The following is a 14,314-nucleotide window of genomic DNA, read 5'->3' as shown; positions in this document are numbered from 1 at the left end:
GTAAAAAATAAGAATATACTTAATGGTGCTTTGAACTTCTTTTGAAGATAATTTAATTAACGATCTATAAAGTTTTCCAGCGTATCTGTTGAAAATCATTGATCTAGATGTTTCCAAAGGAGTGGCTTATTCTATTTCCCAAAATTGGAGGTGCTGGCGTATTCCCTTGTCACCCAGTTTGAACCTTGTTGATGGAATCAACTTATCTAATGAGCAAAAGATTATCTCACACCCTCTGTGCATCAGTTAGCCACCGTGAGTGTGAAAGGAATGATGTGCCCCTGCCTGGGGGAGCTCCGCTTTAACCTGGAGTTGGGAGCCACACAGTAATGATAATGCCTCGTTATAACTTTAGAGGCACACACAGAGTGTGTGTGTACCACACAAGCCCCCCATAAAAGTAAGGGAGTGAGGGGGCCATCCTCAGGAAATCCTGAACCTGAAGAGCCTTCCAAGAAGAGATTTGAAAAGCTGCAAATCCCGGGACTGGCCTTCAGCTCAGCGTGTACAGCAGATGGAACAGGGTTTTGGTGGGTCTGGGCAGCAGCTGCAGGTGAAGGACCTGGAGGACGAACTTGGCTGGGGTAGAAGGAAGGGGCTTGGTTGGGACTTGACACCAACAGGTTAAGTTTTCACAGAGCCCTCTGGCTGAGGAAAGAGGGAAAGAGGGATGGGAGCCTTTGTAGGGGAGAAGGGATAGAGCCGAAGTTAGGGCTTGACCTTGGAAAATGTCCTTCAGAAACATCCAGGAGGACTTGGAGACCAAGGGGGTGAGAAAAGAGAAATCTCTTCACAAGAGGCCCCATTTTGGGTTTGGCTGGGCACAGCCACCGAGAAGGAGGTGGTTTGGGGAAGCTCAGTTGGGAGCATTCCACTGGAATGTCCCTCCAGTGCCAGGACACAGGAGCCCCCCAGCACAGGAGAGAATGTCTGTCAACTCCAGTGAAGATGGGGGACTTGTTCGTGGTAGGCAGGGATGCAGGGACTCTGATGCTTGAAATGTCCTCCCACTTCTCAGGAGCCAGGAAGTCTCCGCAAACTGGACAAAAGCAAGTCTGCTTTATTTCCCTAACCTTGAGGACACATAGCGGGCATGCACCCCAGTGAGTCACGGTAGCAGCTAGTAATAGGATCCTGGCTGATGTTCAATGATAACTCGGAAGAATGTTTGGTCCATGTGGGGATTATCTGCTCTAGGGAAGGTTAACTGAGGGCAGAGCAGGGAATTCTTTGGTAGCAAGCTTAAAAAATGTTTAGGGAGATTTTTGTGCCTTTATTTTTACTTTATCATTAAAAAATGCCTTTGCTTATCCCGTCTCTTATGCTGTAGTTATAAAGCCTTAAAACACTCGGATTATAAAATAAAGCAATAGCACAGAGCTGTAAAGGGCATATAGCAAAATACCCACCTCTATGTTACAAAGATGTGTCTATCTAATACTCTTTCATTGTTTTGGGGTTGCAGAAAAGGTGTTTTGTTTTTATTTTTATTTTTAAAGAAATACACAAAAGCATGAAAAATAAGGTGCGACTTACCTATAATCCCATCTCTTCTCCCTGGCGTTCCCTCCTCCCCTCGCCTTCAGAGGCAGCTCCCTTTCAGTTTGGTCCTGATCACAAGCTTTTTTTCCTCTGCTCCTGTAAACACGTGAGCTTGTTTTAACCCTCCTGGGTGTGATTTTGCACAGCCACAGTCTTGTGGCTTCTCAAGACTTCAAAGGCTCCTAAATGCTGTGCAGATTTTTTAATATCCTTCTGCATTTAGTCTGAGTTTCAGATATTTACCTATTAAGAATTTTGAAGTGATAGTAATGACCGCTTTTTATGAATTATTTAGAAGGGTAAACTCAGCAATAAATTATGGTGTGTATTTCAGTTATTCCAGCATTTGAGGGGAATGAATAAACTAGAGAGGCCTCACCCACTACACTGAGTCTTCCAGGGAGTAACTGTATTTTCAAACACCCTGTGTATTCTGTCCATGAATGGGAAAACAGAAATGTTCTGAACCATATTCATGACTTAGAACAGTCTAACAAGCATCCACTCTTGAAATGATTGTATTAGAAATGACTTCATGGTTAGTGAATTACCTGTTCACCTTCCTCTGACAATAAAAATAAAACCATCTCACTTTATTAGCTGTGTCGCTCTGGGGTGAATTGGGGTGACGAGGAGGCAGAGGGAAAGGCTGGAGGTTGGCAGAGCTGACACCGACCTCCGAAAACCTCTGCGTCTCACGTTCTTGGATCTCTGTATGCCCGTACTTGAGGGCGAAAAGTATCAAGGAGACCAGAGAAGCAATCAGGAAACCTGAAACACGTTTTCTTTTGCAGATTCTATGCGGCAGAGATTTCCATTGGCTTGTTCTTTCTCCATAAAAGAGGAATAATCTACAGGTGTGTATCACAGCTCTCCTACCTTATAACCTCTGTGTGCAGGTCAATCTGTGGTGATCACCCCGCCGGGTCAGAGAGACCTACTGGAACCCACCTCTGTTCTGCAGCCTTGAGGCAAATCAGAGCCACCTGATGATTTCCAGACCTCAGAGATTTTGTAATGCATGTCTACTTTCCACAAGAGAATTTGTTTTCCTCTCCACTGACAGCTCCTTCCTCTGCCTTTTATTTGGAATGGAGGTCAAGGAACAGTGGAAACTGAATTTCTGTTATTGGTGCTCAGCAAAAGAAGAACACAGGGGACTGGGGGGAGGCAAGGAAAAAAACTATCCAGTTAAATTCTTCCTGTTATTGGCTGTGGTTTAAGTCTGGTGCCAAAGAAAAAGAATATTTTCCAGTGTTAATTGAAGAATAATTGAAAGGACGTGTACCCTGTTTCTCCAAAAATAAGACATCCTCCGAAAATAAGACCTACTTACAGGAAAGATAAGACGTCCCCTGAAAATAAGACCTAGCGCATCTTTGGGAGCACACCTTAATATAAGACACTGTCTTATTTTCGGGGAAGCAGGGTAGTACCAGGCAGAATGGGAGGAGCACGTGTGTGACCTAATAAGTCATTCTAAACCCATGATGTGGCCACTCGCGTTGTGTGGCAGACACCCCTCCCACCCCTGTGTGGGATATCAATAAATCAGATGACTGACATGTCCCCCAAACTGCTAAATTGGGATCTCTGCGTTCACCGGCACGGCCAAGGTGGGGGTCACTAGTTCAGCCATTTGTTCATTCAGTGTCCATCTAAGCACCTACGCTGACCCAGGCACAATATTAGGCTCTGGAGATAGAAAAATATAATAATTGTGGCCACCGCCCTCCATCTCAAGATGCCACTGAGATGGTGGCTATTCAAATATCCTTCTATTTCACCAGCTCCAGAACAAACCACACGTGGTTTGGAAAGACTCTGAAGTTAACCTGTTTGCTTGCAGGGATCTGAAGTTAGATAATGTCATGTTGGATTCAGAAGGACATATCAAAATCGCAGACTTTGGGATGTGCAAGGAACACATGATGGATGGAGTCACAACCAGGACCTTCTGTGGGACTCCAGATTACATTGCCCCGGAGGTAGGGAACCCAGTTCTCCTTTCTAGACCAGAATTTTCAAACTGTAAATACAGCCCCCTCATGGGGCAGGGTCATCAGTAAATCACTAAGTCAACGTGTGGGTCATGCCCACTAAACGGACGAAACTAGACAAAATAGACTAAAATAGAAAAGGAAATGGGAGAGCTCATGGCACACAGCAAGGCCACGTCTTGCTTTCTGGAACTCTTGTTTTTGTTACACATCGACATGAGCCAATTGCATTTGCATGGTGTTAAATGTATTTCTTAGGTGCTTGTGGTCAAAACAATTTGAGAAACACACAAGGTGGAGGGAGTTATTCGTGAAAGTATCCCGCCTGGGAAAGCTGGGTTAGAAGGTGGTACAGTGATGGCTTTTTAGCAACATCGGAGAGATTATTGTTCTAGACTACACATTGTGATGTTATCAGTTTGGTTATAAGCACAGTGGTTCCAAGATTTACATCTTTCTTGCAGTGGCCATACTATGCTTTCTTTTTTTAAACACTGAGGAATTTTTTTTCCTATTTTCTGAAGCATCCTACATGCCAATGACAGAACGGGTTATAGACCTGGGTCATTGTACAGCCCACGGTCTGTCCACTCACAGACCTGTGGATACAATAGTCTTTTCCCAACTGAACTCCAGGTGGTGAAAAGCCATGAATTCAAAGCTGGGCCAGCCTCAACTCTTCCCAGGACCACTTTGAGCTGTTAGCAGCATATCCGTTTTTTTCCAACATACTGCCCCAGGCATTTGTCAGTAGGTCTAGTGAAAAGACACAAGCTCAGAAGTCAGATCAATGGGAGCCCCAAACCTAACTCTGTTATGTACAGACTATGGGAACTGGGGGACATCCCTTAACCTCTCTGAACCCTCCCCTTCAGTGGCAAGTTGGAGATAATAATATCCTCCCTGTGGGATCACTGTGAGGACCCAAGTGCTTAATACAACATTTTGCACCTAGTAGACCCTCAGCAGTAGTCACTCCGAAGGGGAAGCTGATTTTTATGCTTTTGCTAAGCCCCTTTTCATGAGTTATGTTCCTAGGCAGCGTAGAAACAGTTCACTTCGAAACTTAGATTCTGAATTACATGGCCAAAGGTGACATATTATCTTGGTACATAACTCATTAGGATTTTTCCCCTAAAAGAACTCACTTGTTAGTACCTACAGACATATCGTGAACTTAAATAGTCAGATTCTTCAAACATGACAGAGAGATGGTACAATAAAAAATACAACCTCTTGGTACAGTATCTATTCTGAAGCTTTCTGCTAGCTGGCAGGTTGTAGGCAGGCTGTAATTATGAGCTGTGCAGGCTTCATTTGACAGCCCAGCAGACCCCGTAAAAGTTTAGTGACAGGGAATGGCAGTATTTTTAGGAATAAAGGTGGCGTTAAACTTTGGCTCCATTAAGACCAGGTCTCTGCTGATCCAACAGAGAGCTTCCTGTGCCCAGTGACACCCCTGCTACCTAGTAACAGTGCGTATAACAGTGTCCAGCAGAGGTGAAATTTTCCCTGTAATTAAAGGTTGTCTATTTGTTCAGTATTACTCGTGACATGAGTTTCCTATTACTCGTGACATGAGTTTCCTAATAGGCACAAATGTAGCAGCTTAACATAACACAAACTTATTATCTTACAGTTGTAGAGGTCAGAAGTCCAAAATTAGTCTTACTGACTTAAAGTCAAATAGTGAGCAGGGCTGGTTCCTTCTGGAAGCTTCAGGGGAGGGTGCGCCCCCTTGCCCTTTCCACCATCCAGAGGCCACCTGCACTCCTGGCCCACGGTGCTACTTCCATCCGCTGTGCACCGTAGCATCCTCCAATCTCTCTCTGTCTTCAGCTCCTGCCCTCCCGCCTCCCTCCTGCCTTCCACAAGGATCTTTGGAATTATTTTGAGCCCACCAAAATGTCTAGGATCATCTCCCCATGTTGAGATCCTTCCCTTACACCTGTACAGCCCTTTTTACTGCATAAAGGTAACATATTTGCAGGTTCCAGGGATTAAGGTTGACATCTCTGGGGAAGAAGGGACTTTTCAGTCTGTCTTACTCATTATGAGGGCATTGCCTTCTGGACAACTCTCTCCTCCACTAGACACACCGGAACACACTTCTAACATATCTTGGTGACTTTGGACTCTTCATACACAGAGAATAATGTGCTGTCACTTAAATACCTTTGCATCTGAAGCCTTCGTCCACTGCACGAGCAGTCATTTGTATGGTCTGCTGTGTGCCAGGGACAGTATAAACTTCTCCTCATTTAATCCCCATAAAAGCTCATAGGGGCAGTGACATGATGTTTTAGGCGAGGTGACTTAGACTGTGTCTGAGGACACATCACTGAGAATTGCCAGAAGGAGGCTTCAGCCCCAAGCTTGGGTTATCCCCAGGCCTTTGCACCACTCCCTCCACTATCCTGCTCAAAACCTGAGCCGTTCACGTGTCCACACGGCATTCTGTGTGCTTCCTGTGCCCAGCGTAGTGCCATCAGGCAGACAGGGTCCCTGCCCTCCCTGTGCTTACAGAGGTGTCATTCATATCAACGAGCAGGAATCACAATCCATGTTTAGATTTCAGTTGACTTGCATTGAAAATATAAGCCACACTGCTTTGGGAAATCAATCAAAAATCATTTTAGGTCTTTTCACCTTTTGCCAGCATTTTTTCCTTGTAATTGTTCATGAATTTAGCATACCTGGCCACAGGAATACTTGCAAATTAGAGAAAGACCAAACAGGTTCAAGGTTTCAGAATCCACTCAAAGGTTAAACTAATCCTGTCCTCTATGTAAATGTTCCTGTCAAGCGGAGGCAAAATAATTATCTCAGATGGCATTTCCCTTAATAGGCAAGACGAAGGCTTAAATATTTATGGCTATTTGATCAAAACCCTTGAAATCGATTAATACTGTAGCATCTCCTTACCCCGCAAATACAGTGAGGCGGAAAATGCCACTAACAGAGGGGATTTTAGACTGGACACTGACACCCACAGAAGGACCCCGATCAGGAAACAATTCCTGAAGCTCATGTGAAGGCTGCTCTTTGCTTCACATAGAAAGAGTCCTTCGGGGTCAGTGAGAGTCCTTGAGAAGGCCCAACAAAAGCTTCCTCTGGATTTAACCCCCCCGAAAGTCATTTTGGGCGGTGTGATCCACTCACGAGTCAAGTTTAGCCCACAAGCCAACGATCAGACTCTGGGCACCAGCACTTCGCACTCATTCCTGGCAGGAGACGTGTTGGTCTCTGGCCGTGTCCCTTCGGGTGGCCCCAGCTGCAGTGGGAGCAAAGCTTGAGTGAAATGTGCCACATGGAATCGTCCTCACATGCCTTGTTGCTATGGCAGGGGCCGTGTTAGACCCACGCAGAGAGGGCCCCGGGACGTCCTGACTGTCCACTCCGGGCCAACCCCCCAGCACTTCTGTTCATCACACTGTAGACATGAGCAGAGGCTCAGTGACTTGCCAAGGTCACACGGCTGGTTAATAGGCACAGGTGGGATTTGGACCTGGGGCATTCTGACCGTGGAACCTGCACATGATTTTCACATGTTACACTGTGTCCAGAGAGATGGGACGAAAGCAGGACACCCCTAAACCATCTTTTCCTGGACGTCCACCCATCTAAACTGGAATCAGGGGTCATTGATCTGAGACACAGTGACAGAATTGCATCCAGCTGATGACACTGGGGAGATCCCTTAAGAACCAGTGGTGATCTGGCAGCACGTCCTGTTCCTGGTCTGGGGCTGTTTGGCCAGGAAGGTGAGCCCAGAGGAAGAGCTGAGTTGCAAGGAGAACCTTGGGGCTGGAGGTAGTTAGAAATTCATGACTAAAGCCCAGGAGAGGTTTGGATTTGGAAGGATGGACACAACAGCATTCCTCCTGGCGCTACCAGATGGCACCCCCAACACAGCTAACATCACCAGGGGAGAAATTTGAGGGCGTGGTTGCCCTTCCTGCAGCCAGCTGCTGCAAGCAGATGGGCAGACTCTGTGAGGTTGGGGACAGAGTAGGTTCAGGGAGCTGACTGCTCTCTCGGGGACACGGCTTCTGCATCCCAGCCCTACAAGAATGCCAGCCCCTCAGTGCCTGTAACAGCAGCCCAGTGTCTGCATTTTTATGTAAAATTCACTTAATTGTTCCAAATTGGCCCCAATATATAGCAAAAGAAATGTATACAGGTGAGATTTAGCCAGTGAGCCATCAGCGGTGATTCTCTTCGAAAGGAGGTCTTGGGTTTCCTTTGATGGAGCATGTTAGGGATAGGAGGGAAAGAGCAAGGGGTGTGCAGAGAGGGAGGGGAAGAGCTAGCAAGCTGTGGGTGCTGGGCTCCAGGGAAAGCAAGTTCGTGAGCTCAGAACGTGCAGGGACCTTTGGGGCCCAGGAGGCGGGTGCGGGAGGATCTGGGCCAAGGAGCTGGTGACAGACAGAGGGGGAGAGAGAGAACATACCACCTTATGCAGGAGCAGGAGTGGAGAGCACAGGAGGACGATGAGGAGCATGAGCCCTCAGGCGGCAGGAAGCTGCCATCCCCCTCCTGGCTGCTCTGCGTCTTCGGAGGGTTGTCCCAGGAAGGTGGCACTGGCGGAGGGGCAGGATGATGGTTGGGAGGAGCCACCACAGGAAGCAGCATGGGAGAGTAGAGACCCTGGGCCAGGACTACGTGGGGAGGAGGATGGCCAGTGGATTTCCTTAGTCCAAGTGGGAAAGAACGGGGTGCCCAGGGCTGGGGCCCAGGAGGAGGCAGATGCTGCAAAGAGTCTCCTGGCCGGGGCACAGTGCCTCACAGCTATGATCCAGGCTACTCAGGAGGCTGAGGCAAGAGGATGCCCTGAGCCCAGAAATTCGAGGCTTTAGTGAACTATGTGGGTGCCAGTGTACTCCAGCCTGGGTGACAGAGCAAGACCCTGTCTCTAAATAAACAAAACTCTCCCCCGGAAGTGACTGGCCAGGTAAAGGGACCAGGTGTGTGAAGCAGGACTCGGGCCAAGTGTCTGTCAGAGCAGGAGGAGGGAAGAACCAGGGTCCCAACAAGCCCATGGACTGTTCAGTAGGAATGGGGGAACTGGAGGGGGTTGAGAGCAGGGTGGGGCGGGGCAGGGCACCATGAGCAGGGTTGTGAATCGGGCATCTGGGGAAGCCAAAGTCCTCAAGGACCCAAGCCCCTGTGTCACCCGCTCCCCCGCTCCCTTCCAGCTCCTCTCTGCCCCCTGGCCTTGCCCACCCTGCTCTCCTGCCTGGCTCTGTGGGCTCCCTCTCTACCCCAGACTGCCAGACCCTCTGTCCCCCTCCTCAGGGCTGCTTCTCTTCCTGTCCACCCACCCACCGTGTCCCACCCTAGGCACTGGTGTGGCTCCCTCATCACCTCCTTCAGGCCTCAGCCCAGAGGTCACCTTGGGGAGGCCTCCTGTTTAAACCCTCAAACCTCTAGCCCCACCATCACTGCCGACCCTGTTCCTGCTGTCCTTCCAGGGTACTCGTTCCCCTCTGAGGGTCAAGGATATGCTCCTGGAGTGACTTCTGTCTGTCCCACTGAGCTCCACAGGGCAGAATTCCGGCTTGTGTTTGCAGGTGCGCCCACCTCCTGGCGCCTGGGTCAGGGCTTGGTGAGGCTCTAGGGCACCACGTTCCTGAGTGTGGCTGCAGTAGAGAGACGCAGAGGTAGGACTGAGAGGGTTGGAACTCTCCTTACTGGCAGGTGACTTCCAAAGCCGTTGCAGTTGTGGGGCTGGTGCCACAGGACAAGACACAGTGCAGAGGAGGGGCGAGGGACCTGAGTGTCTGCAGGTGATGGGACATCAGCCCAGGTCCCCCCAATAGCACTATGCTGTCTCCAGAGACTTTTTCTGGCCTCTGGAGAAAGGAAGGTATAGAGGGCTAGAAAACAAAAGCAGGTCTAAAAATGCAATGAGCAAATAACTCACACAGCCAAGCAGTCAGGCAGTAAATTAGGGCTTGGCAAACTGAGAAGAAAAGGGGGAAAATGAGATACGGAGAGAAAACAGCCCATCAGCGCAGCAATGGCCCCTCTCAGATCCGCCGCTTCTGAACCGCAGGCCCCATGCCCGCCTGGCGCAGGCAGGAGCGAAGAAAAGCACTCAATTAGAGAGAAAGAATGAAAAACCAAAGGGCAGCTTGCTTTCTATCAAAGGGCAATTTTGGCTCTATGTGGGGTCATGGTCCAATGACTCCAACATTACAAGAGAAATGAAGCAGCCGCGCTCCAGCCTCAGAGAGAGATTGGGAGCCAGCGCCGGGCTTTCCTTTGTAGTCTTCCTTAAATTGTGCAATTCTCGGCTCTTTTCTAGAGATTATGTTGGCTATGTTATCTCCTGTATGTTATTGTCTGCCTGCAGCTCTTTAACTGGTCTCATAATTCTCCCGGCCTGAGAGTTTAATCAGTTTATACCTGTTCCCTGGAGCTTCTGTGATACTGTGGACTGAGGTGGGGGGCCCTTCCCGTCTCCTGACTCCCCTCTGCTCTTCCTCCAGAAATAACCAGCTGCTCGTGATTTCCCTGCCCCTCTGTGCAGCCTGCTGTCTCCTAAACTGGGGCTGAGCCCCTCCTTTACTTTCTTTTTTCAATCTTGAGTTAATTCTGACTTTAAGGTGATAAAACAGAGGTGCAAAGAAATTCGTTCATTTTCCCCACAGCCCAACTGAAGGCAGACTCGGGCTTTGAACCCAGGACCAAGCAGCTTCTCCCTGCAGTGACTGTCACCTGGCTCAGATGCCACCCAGAGAAAGCATCACCCTAAGAATGCAAATGAGCTGCTCTTTGTGGGCCCGCTACTTATTTTCAGAGCCCCAGTAATGCGCGGGTAAATTTTTACTTCTGATATTCTGCGGCCGGCATTCATTGGCCCTTTCATGTAAGGATTTGCTTAAATCTGGTGAAAATAGGTCAGAGATTTCTGAGCTTTATTTCACCTCTTAGTAAAGTTGCCCAGGCGGTGGTGGGAGGAGGTGGGTGTCTTGAGAGAGAGTCCTGACATTTGTTCATCCTGTGCTCTGTGTCACGCTTCTGAGACCTGTTATCTCATTGTGTTCTTACAACAGTCCTCTGAGATAGGTGGTATCATTTCCTACTTTACAGGCAAGGAAAAGGAGACTTGGAGAGGAGAGTGACCTGCCCAGGGCTCGTAGGTGGCAAGTGGCAGGGCCGGGATGCTGATCATCCAGCCTCAGAGCGCAGGCCTGTTGCCCTGACCCCTGGGTGGCTGGTCTCCCCTCTGAGGGTGCAGCTCACTCACTACTCTGCTGCCAAACACATGTGTAAAGACCCACTACACTTTGAGGCTTCCTGGTTCTAGAAATTCTTTTATTCCAGGAATAAAGCTCTTACAGTCATGGAATTAGTTCCTAACTCCTGCTTCATTCCTTGACTACACAAACTACACAAATACTGTATTTTTCCATGTATCATGTGCCCTTTTTTGCCCAAATTTTTGAGGGAACATAAAGGTGCGTGTTATACATGGGGTAGTATTCCTACAGGGTGACCCCAAAGTCGCCATACATGGGGAAAATGGGAAACAGTAGCTAAGCAGACCTTTATTTACAAAATATTCAGTACAAAATTTTACAAAGAGATGACCCACACATAGAGAATGTTTTGTAAATATTTTGTATCTACATACATAAAATGAATACCTTTTTCTGGTGAAAGTTTGAGCCGAAAATGTGGCTGCTTTTTCATTGCACGCATTGTACACAGGAGCACATTTTACAAAAGCAAAACATGGTCTGATTTACAATTAACATTTTGCACATCTCCCTGGATTTGGCAGAGGAGGCCTGAGATAGTAGGGTTCCATGGGGACCCACAAATACCTGCCCAGCCCCAGAGAAGACCCCAGTGACAAGGGCTGCTGTGGTGGAGTCTGAGAACCCCTCAAAGAGAGGCGATTAGGCCATGCAGAGAAGGCTTGAGGACAATGCATTCAATTCCAGATTCACTGGGTTCTCCTGTATGTTAACCCCATGTGGTCTTAATTGTCACCCCTGAAGGGAAGGCTCCCTGATTGATTGCAGGTGGCGACTGCTCTGCTCTTCGTCAATAGGCATAATCATGGAACCTTCCTCAGAGTATGACTTTGGGGAGCGGGTGGGTCTTGCCGTGACAAGCTTAGCTGGCCTCAGAGGGAGCGCTCGGTAAATCTTTGCTCATTATTTGGCAGTTGTCTCAATTATCTACTGCTCTGTGACCACCCCAGAACTTAGTGGCTAAAAACCACAATTGTGTGACACTGCGATTCTCCCAGTCTGGACTCCCATCAGGACTTGGCTGTCACGGCTCCTCCGGGGCTCTGCTGGTGCTGGGGCATCCAGGGTGGCCGGTGGTTGTTGGCCTGGGCCAAGGCCCCTTGGGTTCTAGCCTGATCCTTCCACGTGGTCACTTATCACTCAGTAGTTCATCCTGAGCTCCTTGGTGTGGTGCTGGCCACAAGCTCCCTCAGGCTCTACGTGGAATGTAACTGGGCCATTTCTACCACGTTCTATAGGTCAAAGGCAGTGAGGACCCAGGCAGAGGGTCCCCTGCCCTGTGTTTTTTGTGGGGGGTGGGGGGAGTCAGCACATTTTCTGTACAAGAGGCTAGATAGAAACTATTTTAGGCTTTTCCTAAATCTAAATGTTAGATTTTCCCAAGAGGCATAATTGAGCAGCTATTGTGGCCAAAAGGCTAATACGGTCTTTTTTATGTTTTTCCTTTTTACATTCAAAAATGTAAAATCCATGCTTACCTTACACGCTGTACAGAAACGGAAGGCAGGCTGGGTTTGACCTACGGGTTGCAGTTGCCAACCCCACATTGGTGGGCTGTCCTCACAGGGTTAGCCTCCACTTGCCCCCTCAGAACCTGCACCTCCTCCCCTTCTAGACAACAGGCTGAGTCCTCAGATCCATCCTTCCTGTGGATACCACCCTGCTGGGGTGTGCCCTGATAGAGAGAACAGGGGCAGCAGTGTGCAGGGTACAGTGGGGCGGAGCTCGTCTAGGCAGGCCAGGGTGCACAGGCTTCTCATGGCTGAGATGGAGGACCTGGAAGACCAGGGAGGTGGGCCAAGTGAAATCTTAGTCATGAATTCTTAGTCAAACCTGGCTGTCCTGGTCACTGGGACGTGGTAAGGAGAGATAGTGTAAGAAAAGGATTTGAGCTTATTTTATGTGTAAGGGCTCTGAACTTTGGTAATGACAGCCTTGGTCTTTTGTGGTCAGGCCATTTATTTAAATGTGGGCTCCTAGGGTTGGTGAGTAAATACAGCGTGGAAAGGAGTGTGGAGTCCAGTTCAAGTGCAGCCAGGAACAGGAGGATGAGTCTCCATACATACGTCTTACACTCTCATGGGGTCTGTCGAGAAAGAGCCTTCAGAGCCAGACTGAAGAATGCGTGTGCCAAAGCCAAAGACCAGGGTTCAAACCCCAGCTGCCTGCTAGCTGTATAACTGTGGGCAGGCTACTCAACCTCTCTGTGCCTCTTTTCATCTTTGAAATGGTCTTAATGTTAAGTGAACTAACAGGGCTGAAGAGCCTGGCTCACAGCACACACCTATGGTAGTGATGTTGGTGACTGCTATTATTGCCAGAAGCATCAAAAACCTTACTGTGCTGTCCTCTCTGAGCAGTCAGAAGTTAGAAGCCTTCTGAAGCCCCATCCTCTCCAAGTGACCTTGGAGTGAAGTCTCTCCACCCGCTGGCCTGGTGAGAGATGGACGAGAAGCTGCCCTCTGGTCCCTTTCATGCCCTGGTCCTGTGTCCGTGTGGCTGAAAGCTCGTTCTGTCTGACTTCTACAATAGAGGCAGCCATTTGTAGCATCCTGACATTCCCCCAAGCAATTGGTGCCTGTGAGTATAGTAATAACAATGAGCTTAATGACAAATGGCAGTAAAGCTGAATGACAGTGGCCCTGTTGGAGGTCTGTCTTTGAAGCCAAAGTTCAGCCTCCCATGTGCTGAGGGGAATCGGCCAACTGCGGCCCTTTCTGGCAAATCTGCCTCTCCTTTTGTGAGCTTCTCCATTGCAAGAAGCCAAACTGCCATCACAGCCCCTGGCCTGGGGCGTCAGAATGTCACGCAGCCTCAGGCTTGGCCTCAAGTCCCTATTTGCCCCCAAATGCCAGAGACACCTGCTTCTATCCCTGCTGGGAGCAGAACCAAGAGTCTCATCATCCTTTCCATGGCCTCTGGGCCTGGTCCTCAGCCCCACGCCGGCTCCCTAGGCCATGAGAACCAGAGGACCAGAGTGGGTTGCTGGAGCCATGAAGGTGGAGGCTGATGCTGACCAACAAAAACATGCTGCAAGCCAAAACCGCACTCAGCAGCCACAACGTTCTGCTGCTGCTGCTTTTTTTTGTTTTTAGCAGCCACATTTTTTTTAAGTTGGAAAAGAACTAGAATAATAAAAATTGATGAACTATTTTGCATTTTTCATACTAAATCATCAAAATCTGATGTACATTTTACACGTAAAAGACATCTCAATTTGGACTAGCTGCCTTCAAAATGCTCAGAAACCACGTGTCTGTCCAGTGGCTCTAGACAGCTCAGAATGGACGATATAACCAACATCCTTATAGGGACAAGAAAAGTAGGCTTTCTCTCCCAAGGTCTTGCCAGGAGGTGCCTTGTGCGCCTAGATGGCTGTAACTGTGTACCGTGAGGTCACAAGCTTATGTAACTGCTGCTTGCCTGTTGCTACTTTTGTTACCTTGGGTATAAAGGTACACAGGACCTTTCCCTTGTGAGGACTGTGGATTGCAGATTGCAATG

General features: G+C 48.6%; 1 protein-coding gene across 2 annotated transcripts in view; it reads left to right on the top strand.

Moving 5' to 3' along the window:
• Positions 1-14,314, top strand: part of PRKCA (protein kinase C alpha) — a 414,550-nt gene that overhangs the window by 370,778 nt on the left and 29,458 nt on the right. For both annotated transcript variants that reach the window (XM_053568365.1, XM_053568364.1), the window contains exons 12-13: positions 2,337-2,399; positions 3,392-3,530. In XM_053568365.1, the coding sequence (XP_053424340.1) occupies positions 2,337-2,399; positions 3,392-3,530 (202 nt within the window). The remainder of the gene's footprint in view (positions 1-2,336; positions 2,400-3,391; positions 3,531-14,314) is intronic.

This window comes from Nycticebus coucang, chromosome 18, assembly GCF_027406575.1.
Source record: "Nycticebus coucang isolate mNycCou1 chromosome 18, mNycCou1.pri, whole genome shotgun sequence".
Classification (NCBI taxonomy): domain Eukaryota; kingdom Metazoa; phylum Chordata; class Mammalia; order Primates; family Lorisidae; genus Nycticebus; species Nycticebus coucang.
This window is presented reverse-complemented; position numbering and strand designations above follow the sequence as displayed.